Consider the following 21,008-nt stretch of genomic DNA (forward strand, 5'->3'; position numbering starts at 1 on the left):
CTCCATCCTCTAGTTCCTAGTTTTAAAAAACTCAGTTTAAATGATTCCATTTCCCTATTTCCAACTCCCTGGTTGAAGAGGTCATACTTCTTTCGACTCTTGTACACGTTTCTGTTCTGGATCAATGCTGTCTCATGTGTTTATATTTACCATTCCCAAGTCGACCTCGTGAGAGATACTTTACTTAGTTTGCATTCTCAGGACCACTTTAACTAGTATATATTAGGTGCTTAATAATGTTTGTGCAAGGAGATAGTAAGGAAGTATCTACTGTTAGCATATCCTAACATAGAGCATAAAGGCTATAGTAATTTTGCAAATATATGTGAATATCTAATTATATTCAACATACTTTTCTCTCTCTTTTTAGATTCAGAATTTTGGGAGAGAATCCCATTTGTTCTGCAGGTAAGTGATTATTTCTTGGTTTGATCTACTTTCTGTAATTGACCCTCTAGCACTCTACAGTAATTTTGTCTAGAATGTGAAATGTATCATTTAGGAGGGTGGCAGGGCCCAGATCCTTCCCTTCATAGACTAGAGTCATGGACAAGAACATGAAGTAGTTACAGCAAGAACCCTACAGTGAGTTTGGGTTCCAATTCTACCATTTCTTTCTTCAGTGATTAATTACTTGTTTGTTTGTTTGTTTGTTTGTTTGTTTTTGTTTTTGTTTGTTTTGAGACAAGGTTTCTCTGTGTAGTAGTCCTGGCTGTCCTGGAACTCACTCTGTAGACCAGGTTGGCCTTGAACTCAGAGATTCACTTGCCTCTGTCTCCTGAGTGCTGAGATTAAAGGTGTGCATCACCACTACCCGCTTACTTGCTTATTATTTTGAGACAGAGCCTTACTGTGTCATCTAGGTTGGCCTTAAAGTTAGAGAGTCTCCTCCCTCAGGCTTATAGGTGTTAGGATTAAAGGTATGCCTCATGCATGTCTGGCACATTCTATGACCTTTGACAGGCTTACAGGTGTTAAGATTAAAGGCATACCCTGTGTCTGGCACATTTTATGATCTTTGACTATCTCTCTGGAGCTTGGTTTCCTCAATTTAAAAAATGAGGATAATTCTACTATAAATTGTAGTGAGGTATTTGAAAATTCAATGAGATAAAACATATGCATTTTTTTTCTAAATAACTAGCTTCTCTGCTTATTATAAAACTGCTATTGTCTCAAACTTGATTTTCAAGTACACACTTAACCAGGCTAGGGCTTTTTCAGTCTTTCATCCAAAATGAGTGTCCATTCAATTTTACTCACTCAACTACGCTTAGTCTGTGTCAACTCAATTACTTTACGCGTTTGCATTATCTGTCATGACACATTTCAAAGCTGTTTGTGTGACCATTGGGCCTGGCAGAGTAATGATCCACCTGAGGCAAGAAGGAACTCTGTTTTTTGTTTTTTTTTTTTTTCTTCCGAGACAGGGTTTCTCTGTGTAGCTTTGCGCCTTTCCTGGAACTCACTTGGTAGCCCAGGCTGGCCTCGAACTCACAGAGATCCGCCTGGCTCTGCCTCCCGAGTGCTGGGATTAAAGGCGTGCGCCACCACCGCCCGGCGGAACTCTGTTTTAACATGACTCAGTAGCCAGTGTTGGTTCAAACTTCTGCAGTCTGACACTGGGCAGTTTATTTTAGGCATATATAAGTACAGTGCAATTTGGAACGAAGTTTCCTGGTGTAACACAATCCCATGTGCACATGGGGCGTAATTACTTTGAAATGCTTCTCAAAGTACATGGCACTTCTTCCATGAAGATGGGTTCTACATGCGTTATCTTAAGGGCCTGAAAGGAGGATGTGGTGTGGTCTCGGTCATACAGATAGCTCAGAGGTTACCTGGACTGTTAGCCACCTCCAGCCTGCTTGCGGGAGCTTGGTGTGGCCAGGCCCTACAGATAATGCAAGGGTCACCACCTAGGCTGTTAGCCACCTCCATTCCCAGTCTTCTGGGCAGAAAACAGGCTATATGTCTTTTCCCTTGAACAGACAACTCTGCATGTTTAACATTCCTGGTTTCCCTGGTGCTATCTGTGAGCACAAGGACCTTTGTGCTCCTAACAGCTGTTTGTCACATAACTAATGAGTACCAGAGATACAGGAATAAGGAAAAGAACAAATATGAACTCAGTGTACAAGACAGTATGTAAGAGACTTGAAACATGGTAGTAATCAGAATGGTTACAGGAGTGGATAGGCACTGCTTCAGTACTGGACCCAGAGCTAGGTATCCCCAAATACCAGCTTCTGTGTGTGTGTGTGTGGGGGGGGTGAACACATGTGCACCAAGTGTGTATGCCAGAGGTTGGCATTAACTGTTTTCCTCAAGTTTTGTACAGTTTTGAGACAGTATCTCATTTTACCTGGAGCTCACTGGTTTCAGCTGAACTATTAGCAAGTCCTAGGGACCCTCCTGTCTCCCCTCCCCCTCCCCACCTCAGGGATTACAAGAGTGTGCTACAATGCTTCATTTTTTATTTTTTAAGTTTTATTTTATTCTTATTTTTGGTTTTTTGAGGGTTTCTCTGTGTAACAGTTCTAGCTATTCTGCTGTTCTGGAACAAAGTAGACCAGGCTAGCCTCAAATTCACAGAGATCCACCTGCCTCTGCCTCCCGAGTGCTGGGATTAAAGGTGTGCACCACCACCACCACCACCACCACCACCACCACCACCACCACCACCACCACCTGGCTAGTGCTTCATTTTTTGTGTGGACACCAGGCACCTAAACTTCGGTCCTCAAGCTTGCAGGACAAACACTCTATTGACAGAGCTGTTGTCCAGCTTGAAAACATGATTATTGTGGTGGGGCTGGAGAGATGGTTAAGAATGTGTACTACTCCTGCAGAGGACCTGGTTAGTACTGTAACTCACTACTGGGTCTCTGGGGCCCAGCTTTTAAGAAGTTGGAGACCAAATAAATCAAGAAAAAAATTGTCAGGAGGTGAATTTATTAATTATCTTGTAAGATTACAAAGTATAGAAAATTTAAAAGGTCCTACGTCAGCCAGGTAAACTGGTGTGATCTCACATAACCGTTATCTCAGCACTTTGAGAGGCAGAGGCAGAAGAGTTGCTCCAACTTTGAAGCCAGCCTGTTCTAAATAGAGAGTTCTAGGTCATCCAGGGCTACATAGTGAGACCCTGTCTCAGAAGAAAAAAAGAAAGAAAGAAAGATAAACTCAAAAGGTTGCAGCACTTTTTAAAAAAACTTTTTTTTTGTAAAGCCTGGTAAGCATTGATGTGTTAAGGAAAAATGAGAAAGAACTCCCAAGAGGGCCATTGGATTCCCTGGAACTAGAGTTACAGATGGTTGTGAGCTGCCATGTGGGGGCTAGGAATTGGATCTGAGTCCTCTGGAGAGCAGCCAGTGTGGAGTCATCTCTCCAGCCCCTGTAAAAGCTTTTAATGGAAGAATTAGCATTTTTCCATTTCATATACTTTCTGTGTTTTCCAGTCAACTGTGCCATGACTTTGATGACCAGAAGTTTTACATTTTCATATAGGTAAATTTATTAGTCTTTGATTTCTAAATTTTGTTTCATGGTTAGTGAGCTCCCCTCTACCCTAAGATTTGTCTGAAACAAAGGCTGGCCTTTTAGATTATGTAGCCCAGGCTGGCCTTAAACAGAAAGAGCTCCTTATACTTCAGCCTCCTATGTGCTGAAATTATAGGTCTGTGTCATCACACCTGGCAGACAAGATGATGATGATTATGATGATGATGCTGTCTTCCATTTTGGAGCTGGAGATGTATTTTAGTTGGCACAGTGCTTGCTTAGCATACACAAAACCCTGGATTCAGTCCTCAGCATCTTATGAACCAGTGGTGTTCAGTGGTGTGTGGTAGTGTGTGCCTATAATACCAGCACTTGGGAGATGGAGGCAGTGGGATCAAACATTCAAGGTCATCCTTTGCTACATACTAATTCCAGCCAACCCAAGCTATATACAGTTTCAAAATTACATTATAATGGTGTTCAGAAGAATAAGGAACAGTGTCCTGTTTCTGCCCTCAGTTACCCACTTAATATATGGGCTTTGGGTACCATCTCAGCTGCCTCTGTCCAAGGAAAGGCCTGCTTATGGTCACTATCTTTTTCTTATTTATTTGGATATGGTAGTTCAAAGTAAATATATAGAAAGGAAGTAAATAAATGGAGCTCAGAGTACTCTTGACCACAGCATGAGCAAAAGGTAGAAGGAATATGGTATATTCAGGTCTAAGAAGCATTGAGGGGAGGACAAAAAGATATTTTGACAGAACATTGTGGGCAGCTACCAGGAACAAATCATTGCAGACCACTTTGGTAGAGTATGTGGAGAACCGTTTTTATTTTGCTTTTTAAATATACATTGAGCATATATTGTTTGCCAGGTGCTAGCATTTTCTCTGTCCTTGAAGGACTTGAGTCTATTGAGTAGAGAGAATACCCTGTAATTAGATTCTCGGCTGGTGCTATTCCAGTTTCATCCCCATTCTCTGCTTGCATAGCTCTGCTGAAAATGCTTATTCCAATTTCTAAAGAGAAATAATTAAAACAGAGTTGTTTACTCTTTTTTTTTTTTTTTGGTTTTGATGCCTGTCCTGGATCTCGCTCTGTAGACCAGGGCTGGCCTCGAACTCACAGAGATCCGCCTGGCTCTGCCTCTGGAGTGCTGGGATTAAAGGTGTGTGCCACCATCGCCCGGCCCAGAGTTGTTTACTCTTATCCTAGGTTGACAGGTTTGGTTCCCCTGTTAGTAAACAAGAATTCTGAAGGACAGTTAGATTTGGCACAGACAGAGTAAAGGGGAGACGTCAGTGTGGCTTTACATCTTACAACTGTGACAACTGAATGATTTTTAATCTGAAACAAGGGGTTTGGTGTCTTCGTCAGTGAAGGGTGGCCTTTCCTCCCAGGAGGCTGGGATGTTAGTGAGACAGCAGGAAATCCAGCTTTAGTGATACAGACCAGAGGGAGAGAAGCCAGTTGAATTTCCTGGGAATAAGAGGCTTTCAGACTTACACAGTTTACAATAAAAACAACTGGTTAATTAAACAGCTTAACCACTGACAGTTTGACCCAAACCTTTCATTTAAGGGGGAAATGGTTAATTTAACAGTAGTTTGAGCCAGCTTTTTAATTACCAGCAGCTCTAATTATAGGAATTGCCCCAAAGTGAATTTAAGACTGTCTCCTTGCCAAAGAATTCCCGCAGATGAGAGACTGAGGCAAGCATTTGCAGCCCTTGCAACTTGGACTGTATCATCATCTCAAAGATCACCTTCCTGTCTACTTTTTGAAGTCACTGAGGGGTGATTGAGTTGTCTCTATACTTAAGCATGGTGATTGACATCTGGGTTTTTAATTTACACAATGTTTTATTATGTAATCAGGCAGGCATGAGAGAGCTCTAACTCTGAAGCCGATATCTTGATCTTTGTGTGTTTAGAGCCACAGAAGAATGTCACCAAGATGAGGGGACAGCCCCACAATGCACCAAAGACATGGCAACTAAAAGCTTCTGTAGACCTTTAGTAGAACCTACAGAATAGGAGATGAGATAAAGTAATTGGACCTGGATTATAAAGTCAGGGTCCTTAAAATTCTTAGCTAAGAAGTGTCATCATCGGGCAGTGAAAAGCCATCAGGTATTGAAAAATATGGCAAAACTCTTCTCTGTCTCATTCAGTGCTGACTGTATGGTATCTGGCCTATAGTGAATACTTCTAAAATTGCATGTATAAAATGGATAAATGGCCAAATTATTGAAAAAGAGTAATAATTTTAAATGTTTTAGAAGGACTGTTCTGTAGCTGTGGAGGGTGGAGTAAGAGTGTGAGGATGTGGATCAGCAACATTGACACCTAGTGACATTTAGTCACCTATGGCTCTGTCTCTACTCCTTCCCACTCCCTCCACACAGCAACCAAAGTGATCATTTAAAAACAAACAGAGGGCTGGAGAGATGGCTCAGCGGTTAAGAGCACTGACTGTTATTCCAGAAGTCCTGAGTTCAATTCCTAGTACCCACATGGCAGCTCACAACTGTCTGGAACTCCAAGATCTAACACCCTCACACATGCAGGCAAAACACCAATGCACATAAAATAAAAGTAAACTATTAAAAAAATAAAATAAAATAATAAAAACAAACAGAGGGGGCTGGAGCAATGGATCAGAAGTTAAGAGCTCTTGCTGCTTTTGCAGAGGACCTGGGTTCAGTTTTCAGCACCTATATGTTGGCTCACAACCATCTGTAGTTCCAGTTCCAAGGAATCTGATGCCCTCTTCTGGCCTCTGCAGGCACTGCATGCATGTGGTGCACATACATACATGGAGACAAAACACTCATACACATAAAATAAATATGAATAAAATCTTTTTTAAAAATAGCATAAATATAATTTTTTGTTTATTGCTGTTCATGATGAGATCCAAACCCCTGACAAGGGCCAGCTTTGCTGGTTTCAGCCCTCCAGCTCACTGTAATATCTTCGGCGGGACCCACTCCATGTCAGCCACACTCACAGCCTTTCTGCTTCTTGCGTGTGCCCCATGTTAGTGTCTATGTGCTGTTCCTTCAACTATACACTCATCTTCCATTTTTCTCTAATAAACTCCTATTTGCCTGTGAAGTCTATGTTATTATATTCTACTATGTTTAGCATATTATTATAGAAATTCAAGTGTTATTACCTAGTGGGTATCAGCGTAAACTACATAGTCAGATAGACCCAAGTGTAAGTGGTAATTCTACTTGTAGAATGACTTGGTCATTTCACCTAGTTTTGTGAGCTACTGTATTAGTTAGTTTTTCCACTGCTCCAAGCAGATACCTGACAAGAAGCAACTTAAGGAAGGAAGGGTTTGCTTGTCTCACAGTTGGAAGGTACACAGTCTGGCATGGTGGAAGGAACAAGAGACGTCGGTCACACTGTTACATAGTCAGGAGGCAGAGGAATGATGCTGGTGCTCAGCCTGCTTCCTCTTTTTGGTGTAGCCCTCCACCCCAGGCCATGGAGTGGTACCACCCACGTTTAGGGTGGGTCTTACCACCTCAGTTGACCTAATCTAGAAATTCCCTCACAGACTTGCTCAGAAGCTTGTTTTTTTGGTGGTTCTAGTCCTGTCAAGTTGACAGTTAATACCAACTATCACACTGCCAGAATGATGACTCAAAGAGACTACGGAGAAACCAACAAAACTATGTGTGTGTGTTTGCAAGCAAGATATAGGCAGTAAGTAAGTCTTCCTCCTGAGCCCACTGCAATATGCATGTGTAGAGAGACCCCTGCTTTTTCTTTTTCTTTCTGGTTTTTTTTTTTTTTTTTTGGTTTTTTTGTTTTTGTTTTTTGAGACAGGGATTCTCTGTGTAGCTTTGAAGCCTGTCCTGGAACTTGCTTTGTAGACCAGTCTGGCCTCAAACACACATGCTTTTTCTTAATAATGGCATATATGGCATATATATATATATATATATATATATATATATATATATATACACACACACACATATATACACACACACATACCTGTACCTAGATTTTTTTTGGTTGGGTGTGTTTACTTAAAATATATATTGACTATTGTGCTATAAACACAAACACAAATAAATCAAATCACATTTTTTGTTTGTTTGTTTGTGGAAGCTGGGCCCAGACTTGAGTTTGGAGCATTAAGCAAGTGGTGAGCAGCTGAGCTGTGTACAGTACTGCATGATTTTTTTGTTTCTTTTTTTTTTTTTTTTTTTTTTGAGACAGAGTTTCTCTGTATAGTTTTGGTACCTGTCCTGGATCTCGCTCTGTAGACCAGGCTGGCCTTGAACTCACAGATATCTGCCTGGCTCTGTCTCCTGAGTGCTGGGATTAAAGGCATGCGCCACCGCTGCCTGGCCGTACTGCATGACTTTAAGAGTTAATAGAAGTTCCTAATCCATTTTTTGCTGCCTGCTTCCTTCTCTTCATAGTCTCCATGAGAAAACCTCCAAAGGTCTGGGCATGGTGGCTCATACCTGTGATCTTAGCACTTTGAAGGCTGGGTAGGAGGAGTGCTGTGAGCTCCAGGGCAGCTTGGTCCACATGAGTCCCAGCCTGGGCTACAGAGTGAGACCCTGTCTTAAAAAGAACTTTTATTAATTATGGTCTGAGGTATGTGTGCAGGTATGGAGGATTTGTGGTCTGTGGTGTGTGTGTACATCCGGAAGACAGAGACAGTTCTCAGGAGTCATTCTCTCTTTCTACACGTGGGTCCTGGAGTTGGAACTCAGTCATCAGGCTTGGCAACAGCACCCTTACCTGCTGAGCCATTGCCCTCAAAAAAATAAAAACCAACAATAACAAAACCAACCAAACCAAGAATTAAAAATGTCCAAAGAATGTTGTTTGTTGAGGAACAAGAAGAAATGGGTCTCACTAAAACATGTTTGTCTCCTTGACCACCACTGACTTTTTTCAAGAGAGAATTTCCCAAAGGAAGCTGAGTGTGTGTGTGTGTGGGGGGGGGGGGTGAAGGTATTTCAGGAGCTAAAAGGAGAGAAAGAAAGGGAAAACTGGGAATAACCAAGAATTACCTCCCTATATCTGCTCTGTCTGTCTCTGCCTTTGTCTTGTTTTTCTCTTAGGTGGTATTCTCCTGCGGGCCAGTCGGCACTACAAGACAAAGCCCACTCATGGCATTGGCAGATACAAACACTTGGTGAAAGCGCTAGAGGTAAGAGGCGAGGCAAGTCCTCTGTGAGCAGAGATGCGAAGATCACATGTGCACACGGCCCAAGAGCTGCAGAGGATATAGAGTCCTCCGTCACCTTGGGTGTTTTAGTTGAAATCATACAGGCTGAAGACGGTCCTGCCAGCTGCTGATCTTGCTCCTTGGCCAGAAATAGTCAAACCCCAATTTTCAGGTTTTTATTACGATATTTTGGGGATAAAAATCTTCTTAGTACTTAGTTCAGTGTAGACCTCAGAGTGGAAATTAGAAAGTGGCATTAGTTGAGGGGCTGGAGATTTCTCAACAGTTAAGAGCACGTACTGCCACCATGTGTGGTGGCACACACGTTTAATCCCAGCACTCAGGAGGCAGAAGCAGGTGGATCTCTGTGGTTTAAGGCCAGCCTGGTTTACAGAGCGAGTCCCAGGACATCTAGGGTTACACAGAGAAACCCTATCTCTAAAAACTGGAAGAAAAGGAAAAAAAAAAAAAAAAGAGCATGTACTACTCTTGCAGAGGGCCCAAGTTTGGTTCCCAAAATCCATATCTGCTGACTCATAACTGCCTATAACTCCAGCTCCAGGGGGATACAATGCCTGAGGTCTCTGTTGGTACCTGCAGTCATGTGTGCATGCAAGTGTGCATAATTAAAATAATTAAAAATTAAAATAGAAACACTTATACAAATTACTGTAATTAAAAATATTGATTATTTTAATAAAAATATTTTAATTGGTTAATTAAAATAAAAGTTTTAATAATAAAAAATGAATTAACATTAGTTGAATGAATGTTGTGTGGCAAGTGAGAGATGGATTGCTATTTTCAGCCTAATAGCTGGTTTTTAGAGTATTTGCAGATGTAAATATGTATGCAAACCTTGGGTCATTGCAAGTGATGACTAGGAAGCATTACCAAACATCATTCAGTCATTTCACCTGTTTCTCTGGCCCTGATGCTTGATAGCTTCTGTAGGTGGTTAAACCTCTCTGCATGTGAGGAGGCTTTGGCTTTGAGTTTTGAGTCTGTGACTTTCTATAGGCAGTAAAATTGAGAAGATTTTGTTGGTCTAGTTAGGGAATCTTCAACAGCTTTTGTTCTTTGGCTTATTTTAATTCTCCCATACAACTATATACCTGCAACTGCCTCTCTAGGGCAGAGAAGGTCTGTTGGGACCTCACAGCTGCTGAACTTGTCACCAAAGAATTTCATAAGAAGAACATTCACCCTTGAGACCTGTGTCAGGCTCCCCACAGGAAACATGTTCAGGTTCAGTTCTGCCACGTTTAAGCTTTGTGACTCTGGGCAGTTACCTTCATCTGTGTAAGCATGATAGATCCTGAAGTTATATGTAAAAAGATATTGTGTGCAAATTTTTCTGAGAGTTGGAATTACAGGCCCGAGACACCATGCCCAGCTGAGTCCATAGCTTTTGTCTGAATTATTGGTATGGATCAAAGCTAGAACCTTACACATGGTAGACAACTGTTCTACCACTAAGGTGCTTCCCAGCCCTCATAGCATTTGTCAGACTCTGTAAAAGTTAAGAAACTTTGGATTTGAATAACCCAACAGTCTGGGGGGGGGGGGCGCAGGGGAGAGTGGAGTGTGTGTTTCAGATAGCATGAAGCTTTGAAATGTTTAATGAACAGATACCTATTATTTAATATGCCCTATTGATGACTTGCCTATTTAAAATTGGTAGGAAAACAATTTCTTAATATTTTCGTTAGTATGTATTAATTATATATAACAGTATTTTTTGTTTTGTTCTGTTTGTTTTTGTTTTTGAGATAATTTCTCTATATAACCCCAGCTGTCCTGGAACTCACTGTGTAGACCAGGCTGGCCTTGAACTCACAGAGATCTACCTTCCTCTGCCTCTGAGCACTAGGATCAAAGGCGTGCACCACCATGCCTGTCCATAACAGTGGCTTTATTATGACATTTTTATGCATGTACATACTTTATTTCACTCATATACACCCCACCCCACCCCGTTTCCCTGGATCATCACCCTCTTGTTCATACTTCCACTACTATTCCCATTCTGTCTTCAGGGTGTGTGTGTGACTCAATGAGTCTCATAAGAGTAGCTTACAGGAACATGGGTGAGAATTTATTTACAGGAGCATGAGTACCTTACTAGTGGCTATATTACTGAAGAAATGGTCTCTCCTTTTTCCATCAGCAGACTGTATATAAGTCTGTGGGGTGGGTGTTTCCATGACAGCTGTGGACAGGCCTGGTCTTGTGTGGGTAACCACAGCTTCTGGGATTCCAGGAGTGCAGCAGCCATATCATGCCTGGAAGTCAACACCCCACATGTCTCCCCACCTCCCTTCTGGCTCTTCCATTCTTTCCACCCTTTCTTCTATGAGTTTCCCAAACCTTGGAGGGGTCGTACAGGTTTCCCCTTTATGACTGGGCATTCAGTAATCATTTATTTTCACTGCTTTGGCTAGTTCTGAGTTTCTGTAGTCAGGGCTGACCACTGCAAAAAGAAGCTTCTCTGGTCAAGTGGACAGCAGCAGTGATACGTGGTGTAAACAGTTACTTAGGAGGCGATGCGGCAGGACACCTTGTTTATTTCACAGAACACTGGCAGTGGCTTCCTCACCCGGGGCTATGAGCTCCCCAGCCATGGGCTTTTGACTAGGTTTACAGGATCAGAAAAACAATTTTTTTTTTTTTTTTTTTTTTTTTTTTTTTTGGTTTTTTGAGACAGGGTTTCTCTGTGTAGCTTTGCGCCTTTCCTGGAACTCACTTGGTAGTCCAGGCTGGCCTCAAACTCACAGAGATCCACCTGGCTCTGCCTCCCGAGTGCTGGGATTAAAGGCGTGCACCACCACCGCCCGGCTCAGAAAAATAATTTTTGTGGAAAGGATGAACAGGACCTGGTTCATGCCCACAGTGACCTCTGGTCAGCTGGCAGAGACACTGCTCCCCAGAGGGTGCTAAGAGGATGCGAAATGCTATTAAACCAGAGTGACTTACACTCCTTTTGAGTCATGGCACTTAGAGTATATTGTTAGGGTTGTTTTATTTTAGTACATCCCCTTTTAAAAACATCCTCTTTCTGAAAAGCCTCACATAAATAGTAGAAAAATAATTCATTTTGTTTGGGTGGGGCTTGAGGTAGCTTTTCCCCCCTGTTCCTTGGGATCTTTCCTCTAAGGAATTTCTACACATACCATATGCTGAGCAGCCCCATAGCTTGATCAAAAAGGAAGCCGAGTGCTGTCTGTCTGTCTCTCTGGCATCTCCAGCTCACCGGTCCCTTGGCTTACCTATATTATACCTTTTGCTTTTTATGCACGTTTGCCTGTTTCGAGGCCTCTCCTGTGCTGCTCCCCTTCTTCATTTAAAAAACTTCTCAGTCTTTTTTTTTTTCTTTTAATAAACTTATGATTTTCCTGCCATAGTCTTCCCAGGACTGGAGTTACAGCCATACACACACACACACACACACACACACACACACACACACACACACACCCAGCTGTCTTCAGCCTTTAAACTGGGGCAGAAATGAATCATCCCTTAGAGAAACCTTCTTGGATTTCCTGCATGGAGTTATTTGTCCTTCTGTAAGCTGCCATAGTTCCTTGTGTTCTCTGTGTCCCAGGACTCACTGTCTGTGACTGTCTCTTTTGATGGCTCTCTCCTCTTCTAGATTTCGAGATACCTAAGGGTAGAGGACACGTATCTCTTTTCTTTGTGTCCTCTGTGTCCAGCATAGGGCATGGCATCAAGCAGGGACGATCAATATTGATCCAGTGGAGTTGAAATGTGGTTATTGGAGCTGCCCCGAGGCTTCGTAAAGCAGAGGTGGCAGACAGCCTGCAACTGGCAGCAGCTGGCTCCAGACAGCCTTGGTGGTTTGGAGGGAGTGGTGCTGCCTGGTCAGGGCTGGAGGCTCCTGCTCCGGGACTGTGCAGTGCCCACCATGCCTGGCACAGTCGTGCTGCCTGGTCGGGGCTGGAGGCCCTCGCTCTGGGACTGTGCGGTGCCCACCGTGGCTGGCACAGTCATGCTGGATGGTGTGGACACTGCTCTAGGAGCCTCTGCTCTTCAGGACAGCACAAGGAAAGCTTTCATCCGTGGCTTCCAGAGCTTTCGACCCGTCCTGCAGGCTTGTCACTTTGCACCCCTCTGGGGACCTGGCCTAGGGAAACTAGTATCCCTGTGTGGTCTCCTTGAAACCAGAGGCAAGGAAAAAAAAAAACAACAACACAAACAAACAACAGCAAACAGTAAGTAGGCAGGTCCCCATTTTTTCCTTTCCTGGTGTCTTTCTCATCCTCTTGGAGTCTAATGTCCCCAAGGAGATGTTAGTCAGTTTTCACACTCATGCTTGAAGTGCCTTTGTCTCGTTTTTATGTTCTCCCTTCCCTCCTTTCAAATGCACTTCTCAGTCTTCTAAGACTTTTGTTTCTTTAGAGTTGTTTTGAGACAGAGTCCAAAACTCACAGAGATCCACCTGCCTCCTCTGCCTCCTGAATGCTGGGATTATAGTGTTCCACTATTCCAGCTGCCTTCTGACTTTTAAACCTTTTGGAAAGAAGGGGCGTCTAGTTCACCTCCTCTTGTCAGTGCTGGTTGACCCAATTTATAACTCTTCCCTTGGTTTCCACCCTAATCATGTGTCCTTGTCCCTGAGGAGGTAATGAGGGGGGATAGAGTGAAGCTTCTGGGGAGGCACACAGGAGGTAACACCGTGATCTGGGGAGGCACACAGGAGGTAACACCGTGATCTGGGGAGGCACACAGGAGGGAGGTAACACCATGATCTGGGGAGACACACAGGAGGGAGGTAACACCGTGATCTGGGGAGACACACAGGAGGTAACACCGTGATCTGGGGAGACACACAGGAGGTAACACCGTGATCTGGGGAGACACACAGGAGGGAGGTAACACTGTGATCTGGGGAGGCACACAGGAGGGAGGTAACACCATGATCTGGGGAGACACACAGGAGGGAGGTAACACCGTGATCTGGGGAGACACACAGGAGGGAGGTAACACCGTGATCTGGGGAGGCACACAGGAGGTAACACCGTGATCTGGGGAGACACACAGGAGGGAGGTAACACCGTGATCTGGGGAGGCACACAGGAGGTAACACTGTGATCTGGGGAGGCACACAGGAGGGAGGTAACACCGTGATCTGGGGAGACACACAGGAGGGAGGTAACACCGTGATCTGGGGAGACACACAGGAGGTAACACTGTGATCTGGGGAGGCACACAGGAGGTAACACCGTGATCTGGGGAGGTACACAGGAGGTAACACTGTGATCTGGGGAGGCACACAGGAGGGAGGTAACACCATGATCTGGGGAGACACACAGGAGGGAGGTAACACCGTGATCTGGGGAGACACACAGGAGGGAGGTAACACCGTGATCTGGGGAGGCACACAGGAGGTAACACCGTGATCTGGGGAGACACACAGGAGGGAGGTAACACCGTGATCTGGGGAGACACACAGGAGGTAACACTGTGATCTGGGGAGGCACACAGGAGGTAACACCGTGATCTGGGGAGGTACACAGGAGGGTGGTAACAAACCAATGAGAACACCTCTTACACCACAGGCCAACCTCTCTCTTGGTGATCTTCTGCATACTTTCTCACACACCCATGTGTGCCTTTGCACATACCATTCCCCTCCATGAACTCATCTTCCTGTTTTCACCATGGTTCTCCTCCTGCAAGATCCAGCTTGACTAACGACAGTGAGGGATCACTTTCCAGGGCACATCTCTGCACCCAGCACTTACTTTGTCAATCTCAGCTTTCTCCAAATGCCTTGTATCCTTCTGTTGAATTTTAAATGCTTCAGATTCTTTGGGTGTGAGTTTTCTTTGACAAGTTAAAAGTAATAATAGTCTGGCTGTTGGGGAGACCCCATTCCAGCTATTAACTGTTGGTCAGAACTACAAGAAGCAGCACCAACCACTAAAGTCAAGTTCTCATGGAGCCAAAATCGTGTTAAACCACTAAACTGCATGGGCTCATACACACAGCCCATAATCCTGTCAATTCATGGTACAGTTTATTCAAAGGCCCTTTATTTCTCTGTTAGCCACTTTTTTGTTGTTCTACAAACTGAAATTTGGGGGCATATTGTACCAATAAAGTTTCTTTATTCACCACTTTATTATTTAAAATAATAATAATAATAGTCTGGCTGCTGAGGTGGCTCCGTGGGTAAAGGTGCCTGCTGCACAAGCTGACTTTGATCCCTGGAACGCATAGTGGAAGGAGAGAACTGATTTCTGAAGGTACTTGTCCCTTCACACACACACACACACACACACACACACACACACACACACACACACACACACACACACACACAGAGTACTTGTCCCTTCACACACACACACACACACACAAAAAGGCTTCCCAACTGTCTGATTTACTGATTCTCACTCACTCACTTGCCCTTAGCTGTTGTCTAGCTTCCAATCTTGAGGTAGTAGCAGCTTAGCAATCAGAACTGTAAAGAAGGTAAGGGAGGATAATATCAGAGGCAGCGTAAACGGCTTTGCAGGCTTTGGGGCAGGAGAGTAATCTGTGACTCTCATAACTCAGTTGATTTCAGTCTTTACCCAGTGGACTTTAGCGATCAAGATACCTCTTCTCTAGGAAACTTGATGCTGTTTTTACTGTTGACACAAAAGAAGTGACTCCCATTTTTGACATCTTTATTTTGTTTAAGTATCTTTAGATATAGGTCAGTACTCATGGCCACAAGTCTGAGGAGACTACAATCATTTCCAGAAAAATCAACAAGTTGGAATGCTTTACAGCTAATAGTCCTAGCTAACTGGAAACAAGATTGCTTTTGTTGTTCTGGTGACTGCAGGTCTAGATGTGGATTACAGGAGTGCCTTGGGGAGGCTTGTTTTATACTAGGACCCATATTCCCCCTTAAGTCTGCTCCTTGTAACTCAGTGACAAGAAATGCCCTCGTTGATTATCCACTGTGTGCCTGCTCTGTGCTGAGCGTTGATGCTCAGGTGAGTAGGACTCGGTCCTGCAAAGGCAGTCAGCTAAGGAAGTTCTCAGGTCTGACTAAATACATGTGGTGATGCTTTACTGGAGGATTACATTAAGAGAGCAGAGATGCACAAGCAATCCTGTTATGTACGTATGCATATATGTGTATGTACATGTTGAAGTACAATTTTACCTGTCAATTTCAGATACATCAATATGTAAAAGAAGTGATATTTCCTGCAAGAGTCAATAAAGAAGTTATGGGGGTCGGCACAATAGAGATTTGTTAAATGCCATCAGTATTATTAGTACTGGCTGTGTAACAGACATCTGAGAGTATCTAGTTGCTTGGGGTACCTTGTAACACCGAGCTATCCAGAACATAAAATAGTTACCTGGGGATTTTCCAGACTCAGAGAGGCCTTTGGTCTCCAGATCACTAGGAGTCTTGCCCTACCTCACGTATTCTTTCAAAGTATAACCATATTGATTTTCAGACTTTACATGAATAGCAGTAAAGATGCCTTTCAGTTTTCAAAGTCCTTTCACACCCATTGTCACAGTGCTTTACAAACCATGTTCACTGGACACCGGTGTCCTGGAGCCATTCCCTATCCAAGTCTATTAATAGCAGTCTTCCCCATTACAAACAAACCAAATGAATAAACAGGGTTCCCTAAATCCCCAACTTTTCACCTCTCTGTTTTACTTGTTGAAAATAAAGTTTCAGCCGGGCAGTGGAGGCACATGCCTTTAATCCCAGCACTCGGGAGGCAGAGGCAGGTGGATCTCTATGAGTGCAAGTCCAGCCTGGTCTACAGAGGGAGTTACAGGACAGCCAGGGCTACACAAAGAAAGCCTGTTTTGAAAAACAAACAAACAAAAAAAGGAAAGAAAAAAGTTTCACAAATAAAATTGGATATGGATTTTTTGAGATGCAGAGGGCTTTTTATAAAAACCATATTTGCTCCTAGTAAAGTCTGCTTGTTATGTACAGTGCAGTATTACATGGAGTTTCAAAGATGAACACAATTCTCTTAGACTCTGCAGTTTTAGCCTCAGAGCAAGTTTGAACACCCCATCTTTTGATTCAGTAGCTACTCTATGAGGTAACCAGGGCGGAGAGGAGACTGACTAATGGAGAGATAATGATGTGTCTGTGGACATGGGGCTAGTAAGTTCCCCAATTCCAGTCAGTTCAACTCTGCATTTAATATTAGTGGGCTCCAGAAATAAAAGGAAGAATGAGACACAGCACCTATTCCATGAATTGAGTTAATGATCTGCCTGCCATCGTAGACCCACAGTAAGGGCTTAAACAAGAGAGAAGTCACTTTCTCTTTCACAGAGAATCAGTTAAATATACCATCATTTGTTCTGCCATACTTCTCCTCCCGCTTCTCTCATCGACTGTGATGGCAGCTCCTTCCGGAACCATCATGTCCACAGTCTAGCCGTCAAGGGTGATGGGGGAGTAGCCGGCATGCTTCTTCCCATTAAGAATATATTCAAGGTGCCAGTGGTGGTGATGCACACCTTTAATCCCAGCATTTGGGAGGCAGAGGCAAGTGGATCTCTTGTGAGTTCGAGGCCAGCCTGGTCTACAGAGTGAGTTCCAGGTCAGCTAGGGCCACATAGTGAGACTTTGTCTCAAAAAAAAAGCAACAACAAAAAAACATACAAAATAATTTTTTTAAGCAGGTGCTATAACTACTGGGCTTTACAAACATTTTATTTTTACAGTATTAAAGCTGATATATTCCATTTAATTCTTATAATATACTGGTTGTTAAAGATGTAGTTTAAGGAATCAGAGACTTAGATTATTAACTTACCAAGTGACTGGTGATTTCCAGAGCTAGTATTTGAACTAAAGATGGTCAGAACCCATCTAACATCAACGCTATTTACATTTTATAGAAACTCATCAAAGGTCCCTGTGGTTGCTTACACCTTCACCACAATTTTGCTGTTCCAAATGAGGAAACTGTGTCTCCATTTTTGACACTGAATTATAAACATGCCCACCCACTGAGCATGCACCCCTCAGATCATTACGGACTTTTCAGAGAACCATCACCAAATCATTCAGGCACTCGTCTGTCAGCCTCATTATTTTCATCTCCGGAACTTCTGGAAGCTGAATGCTGTGGTTTATCAGGGTGTTAGCACTGAGATGTTTGATGACGCACGTCTCCCCCAGTTCTCCTGCTCTAAAGGATGCCTCCTGCACTGGCAACAGACGCTCTCACTTTACAGTATAGAACCTGGGCTCGTGCCCACAGGCCTAGCTTTCTGCCCAAATGACAGACAGTACTTAACTTTGCCATTTCCTTACTGTTGAAACCCTAAACAAGAGTTTTCTCTCTATGTCAGGGGATGAGAGACAAAATTATCTCTAAGATCTCTTCCAACAGTAAGAGAACCTTGATTCTAATTTACTTTTCTGCCAGTTCTTTGCCAGTGAGGGTGGGCAAAACCTTGCCTCCAGAATACCTGTTTTTGCCGGGCAGTGGTGGTGCACGCCTTTCATCCCAGCACTTGGGAGGCAGAGGCAGGCAGATCTCTGTGAGTTCGAGGCCAGCCTGGTCTACAGAGCGAGATCCAGGACAGGCTTCAAAGCTACACAGAGAAACCCTGTCTCAAAAAGTCAAAAAAAAAAAAAAAAAAAAGAGGTATGCCCAGAGCCCGGGAGTCAAAGCCGGTTGTCAACCCAGTCCTGTCCCGCAGTCCTCTGCCTTTTCTTTTTCTTTCAACATGACAGATGCCGCTGTATCCTTCGCCAAGGACTTCTTGGCAGGTGGAGTGGCTGCGGCCATCTCCAAGACGGCGGTAGCGCCCATCGAGCGGGTCAAGCTGCTGCTGCAGGTGCAGCATGCCAGCAAGCAAATCACGGCAGATAAGCAATACAAGGGCATTATAGACTGCGTGGTTCGTATCTTCAAGGAATAGGGAGTCCTGTCCTTCTGGCGTGGTAACCTGACCCATGTCATCAGATACTTCCCTACCCAGGCTCTCAACTTTGCCTTCAAAGATAAATACAAGCAGATCTTTTTGGGTGGTGTGGACAAGAGGACCCAGTTTTGGCGCTACTTTGCTGGGAACCTGGCATCAGGTGGTGCCGCTGGGGCCACATCCTTGTGCTTTGTGTACCCTCTTGATTTTGCCCGTACCCGTCTAGCAGCTGATGTGGGCAAAGCTGGAGCTGAGAGGGAATTCAAAGGCCTTGGTGACTGCCTGGTTAAGATCTACAAATCTGATGGGATTAGGGGTCTGTACCAAGGCTTTAATGTGTCAGTACAGGGCATTATCATCTACCGAGCTGCCTACTTTGGCATCTATGACACTGCAAAGGGAATGCTTCCAGATCCCAAGAATACTCACATCTTCATCAGCTGGATGATTGTGCAGTCTGTCACTGCTGTTGCTGGCCTGACTTCCTATCCCTTTGACACGGTTCGCCGTTGTATGATGATGCAGTCGGGACGCAAAGGAACTGATATCATGTATACAGGCACGATTGACTGCTGGAGGAAGATCGCTCGTGATGAAGGAAGCAAGGCTTTCTTCAAGGGTGCATGGTCCAACGTTCTCAGGGGAATGGGTGGTGCCTTTGTGCTTGTCTTGTATGATGAGATCAAGAAGTACACATAATTATTATGTCTTAGGTGTTCTCCTGAGAACAGGCATGTTGTATAATACACCATATCTTGAACATTCTGGACCGATTCTCTGGGCTTGTCTGTTTTATCAATGGCAACTATTTACCACTTGAAAAGTGGGAAGCAATAATATTCATCTGACCAGTTTTCTCTTAAAGCCATTTCCATAATGACAATAATGATGGGACTCAATTATATTTTTTATTTCAGTCACTCCTGATAATAAAAATTGAAGAAATAAAAATATCTAAAGACAAAAAAAAAGAAAGAGATATTCTGCTGCTGTTTGTTTGTTTGTTTGTTTGTTTGTTTGTTTGTTTGAGATAGGGTTTCTCTGTGTAGCCCTGGCTGTCCTGAACTCACTCTGTAGACCAGGCTGGTCTTGAACTCACAAAGATCTGCCTGCCTCTGCCTTCCGAATGCTGGGATGAAAGGCATGCGCTACCACTGCCCAGCATCAGTTTTCTATTTGTGAAATAAAGGATAACAGTGTTAACATTCTTGTACAGATGTGGTTAATTTCTTTTGTGGTCCATTTGGAGGATCAGAGTACAATCCTGTGGGAACGGAAGGTCGGCCACATGTCCCTGTGCCGCGTCAATAAAACCAGGCTAGCCACAGTGCTGAGGTTTGTCGAACAGTAACCATTGTCCCTGGCACTTTTCTCCTAGCCTGCCTTCCTTTCTTGCCTGACTATTTATCCTTGTGCTGTTGGGGTAGGCTTCCAAAGCACAGCTCTATTCACTTACATCCCTTTCAGATGTCTCTGATAATTCCCCATGGCATTCACTAAGGCCTGAACTCAAGCAGTACAAATAGAGGAGAGGATCGATGTGGAGGGTGGGGGAGAGTGCTTTGAAATTACATAAACCAGGGAAAGGAGGTATAGCTCAGTGGTAGAGCGTGTGCTTGGTATGCACAAGGCCTTGAGTTTAATCCTCAATTACCCCCCAACACACACACACACACACACACACACACACACACACACACACACACACACGAGCAAGCAAGCAAACAAACAAAAACCATAAAAGGTTTTTTAATAGAAACTAGCATCTGGTATTACATGCAGTTAAGCTCTTGCTGGCTGTGCTGTGGCTCAGAACTGAAGTATAATATCACAATGATCTTCTGATAATGTAGTCCAGGCAGATGTAGGCCAGCATGGAAAAGCAGAGGAACCTGCTCTAGATACATATCTATTGCTGTTCAACAATTCTGGATTTTAGTTCCTGGAGTCTATCTTTTCTGGCTATGTAACTCTGGAAGACAAACCTTAATATTTCCAGCTTCATATTTTTCTCACACAAAGAATTAGGATTGAAGTCAGGAGGATGTGCTGCTCTGTGTTAACCACTCCCATACAACGTTTTGTTCAGTGCTCAGAGCATTGTGGGATTGGTTCTGCTGTCAGGATTACTGTATTTGGAAGTCCCTTCCTCTGTCCTCCTCCCGCTTCTCCACACTGGATGCCTGCTCTCTTAGGCCGCCCTGGAAAGTGGTGCAGCTCTGTCAGGAGCAGTACTGTGGCAGCTGCTCTGCAGAGGCCGCTGATGATACAGAAGTCTTAGATTTTCCTTTTGGAAACAGGGTCTTCTTACTCTACAGCCTGGGTTGGCCTTGAACTTGTGA

The 21,008-nt window shown here is 43.8% G+C and overlaps 2 protein-coding genes across 2 annotated transcripts in view; both read left to right on the forward strand.

Annotated features, from left to right (window-relative positions):
* Positions 1-21,008, forward strand: part of Mrpl48 (mitochondrial ribosomal protein L48) — a 43,363-nt gene that overhangs the window by 9,489 nt on the left and 12,866 nt on the right. Inside the window, exons 3-4 of the mRNA XM_059270513.1 lie at positions 371-408; positions 8,612-8,700. Coding sequence (XP_059126496.1) covers positions 371-408; positions 8,612-8,700 — 127 coding nt within the window. The remainder of the gene's footprint in view (positions 1-370; positions 409-8,611; positions 8,701-21,008) is intronic.
* On the forward strand, positions 18,407-19,619 carry LOC131916883 (ADP/ATP translocase 2-like). Its single transcript, XM_059270498.1, is given in 1 exon segment — positions 18,407-19,619. A coding segment is annotated over 1 exon segment (897 nt). The 5' UTR covers positions 18,407-18,468; the 3' UTR covers positions 19,366-19,619.

This window comes from Peromyscus eremicus, chromosome 1 (assembly GCF_949786415.1).
Source record: "Peromyscus eremicus chromosome 1, PerEre_H2_v1, whole genome shotgun sequence".
In the NCBI taxonomy this organism is placed as follows: Eukaryota; Metazoa; Chordata; class Mammalia; order Rodentia; family Cricetidae; genus Peromyscus; species Peromyscus eremicus.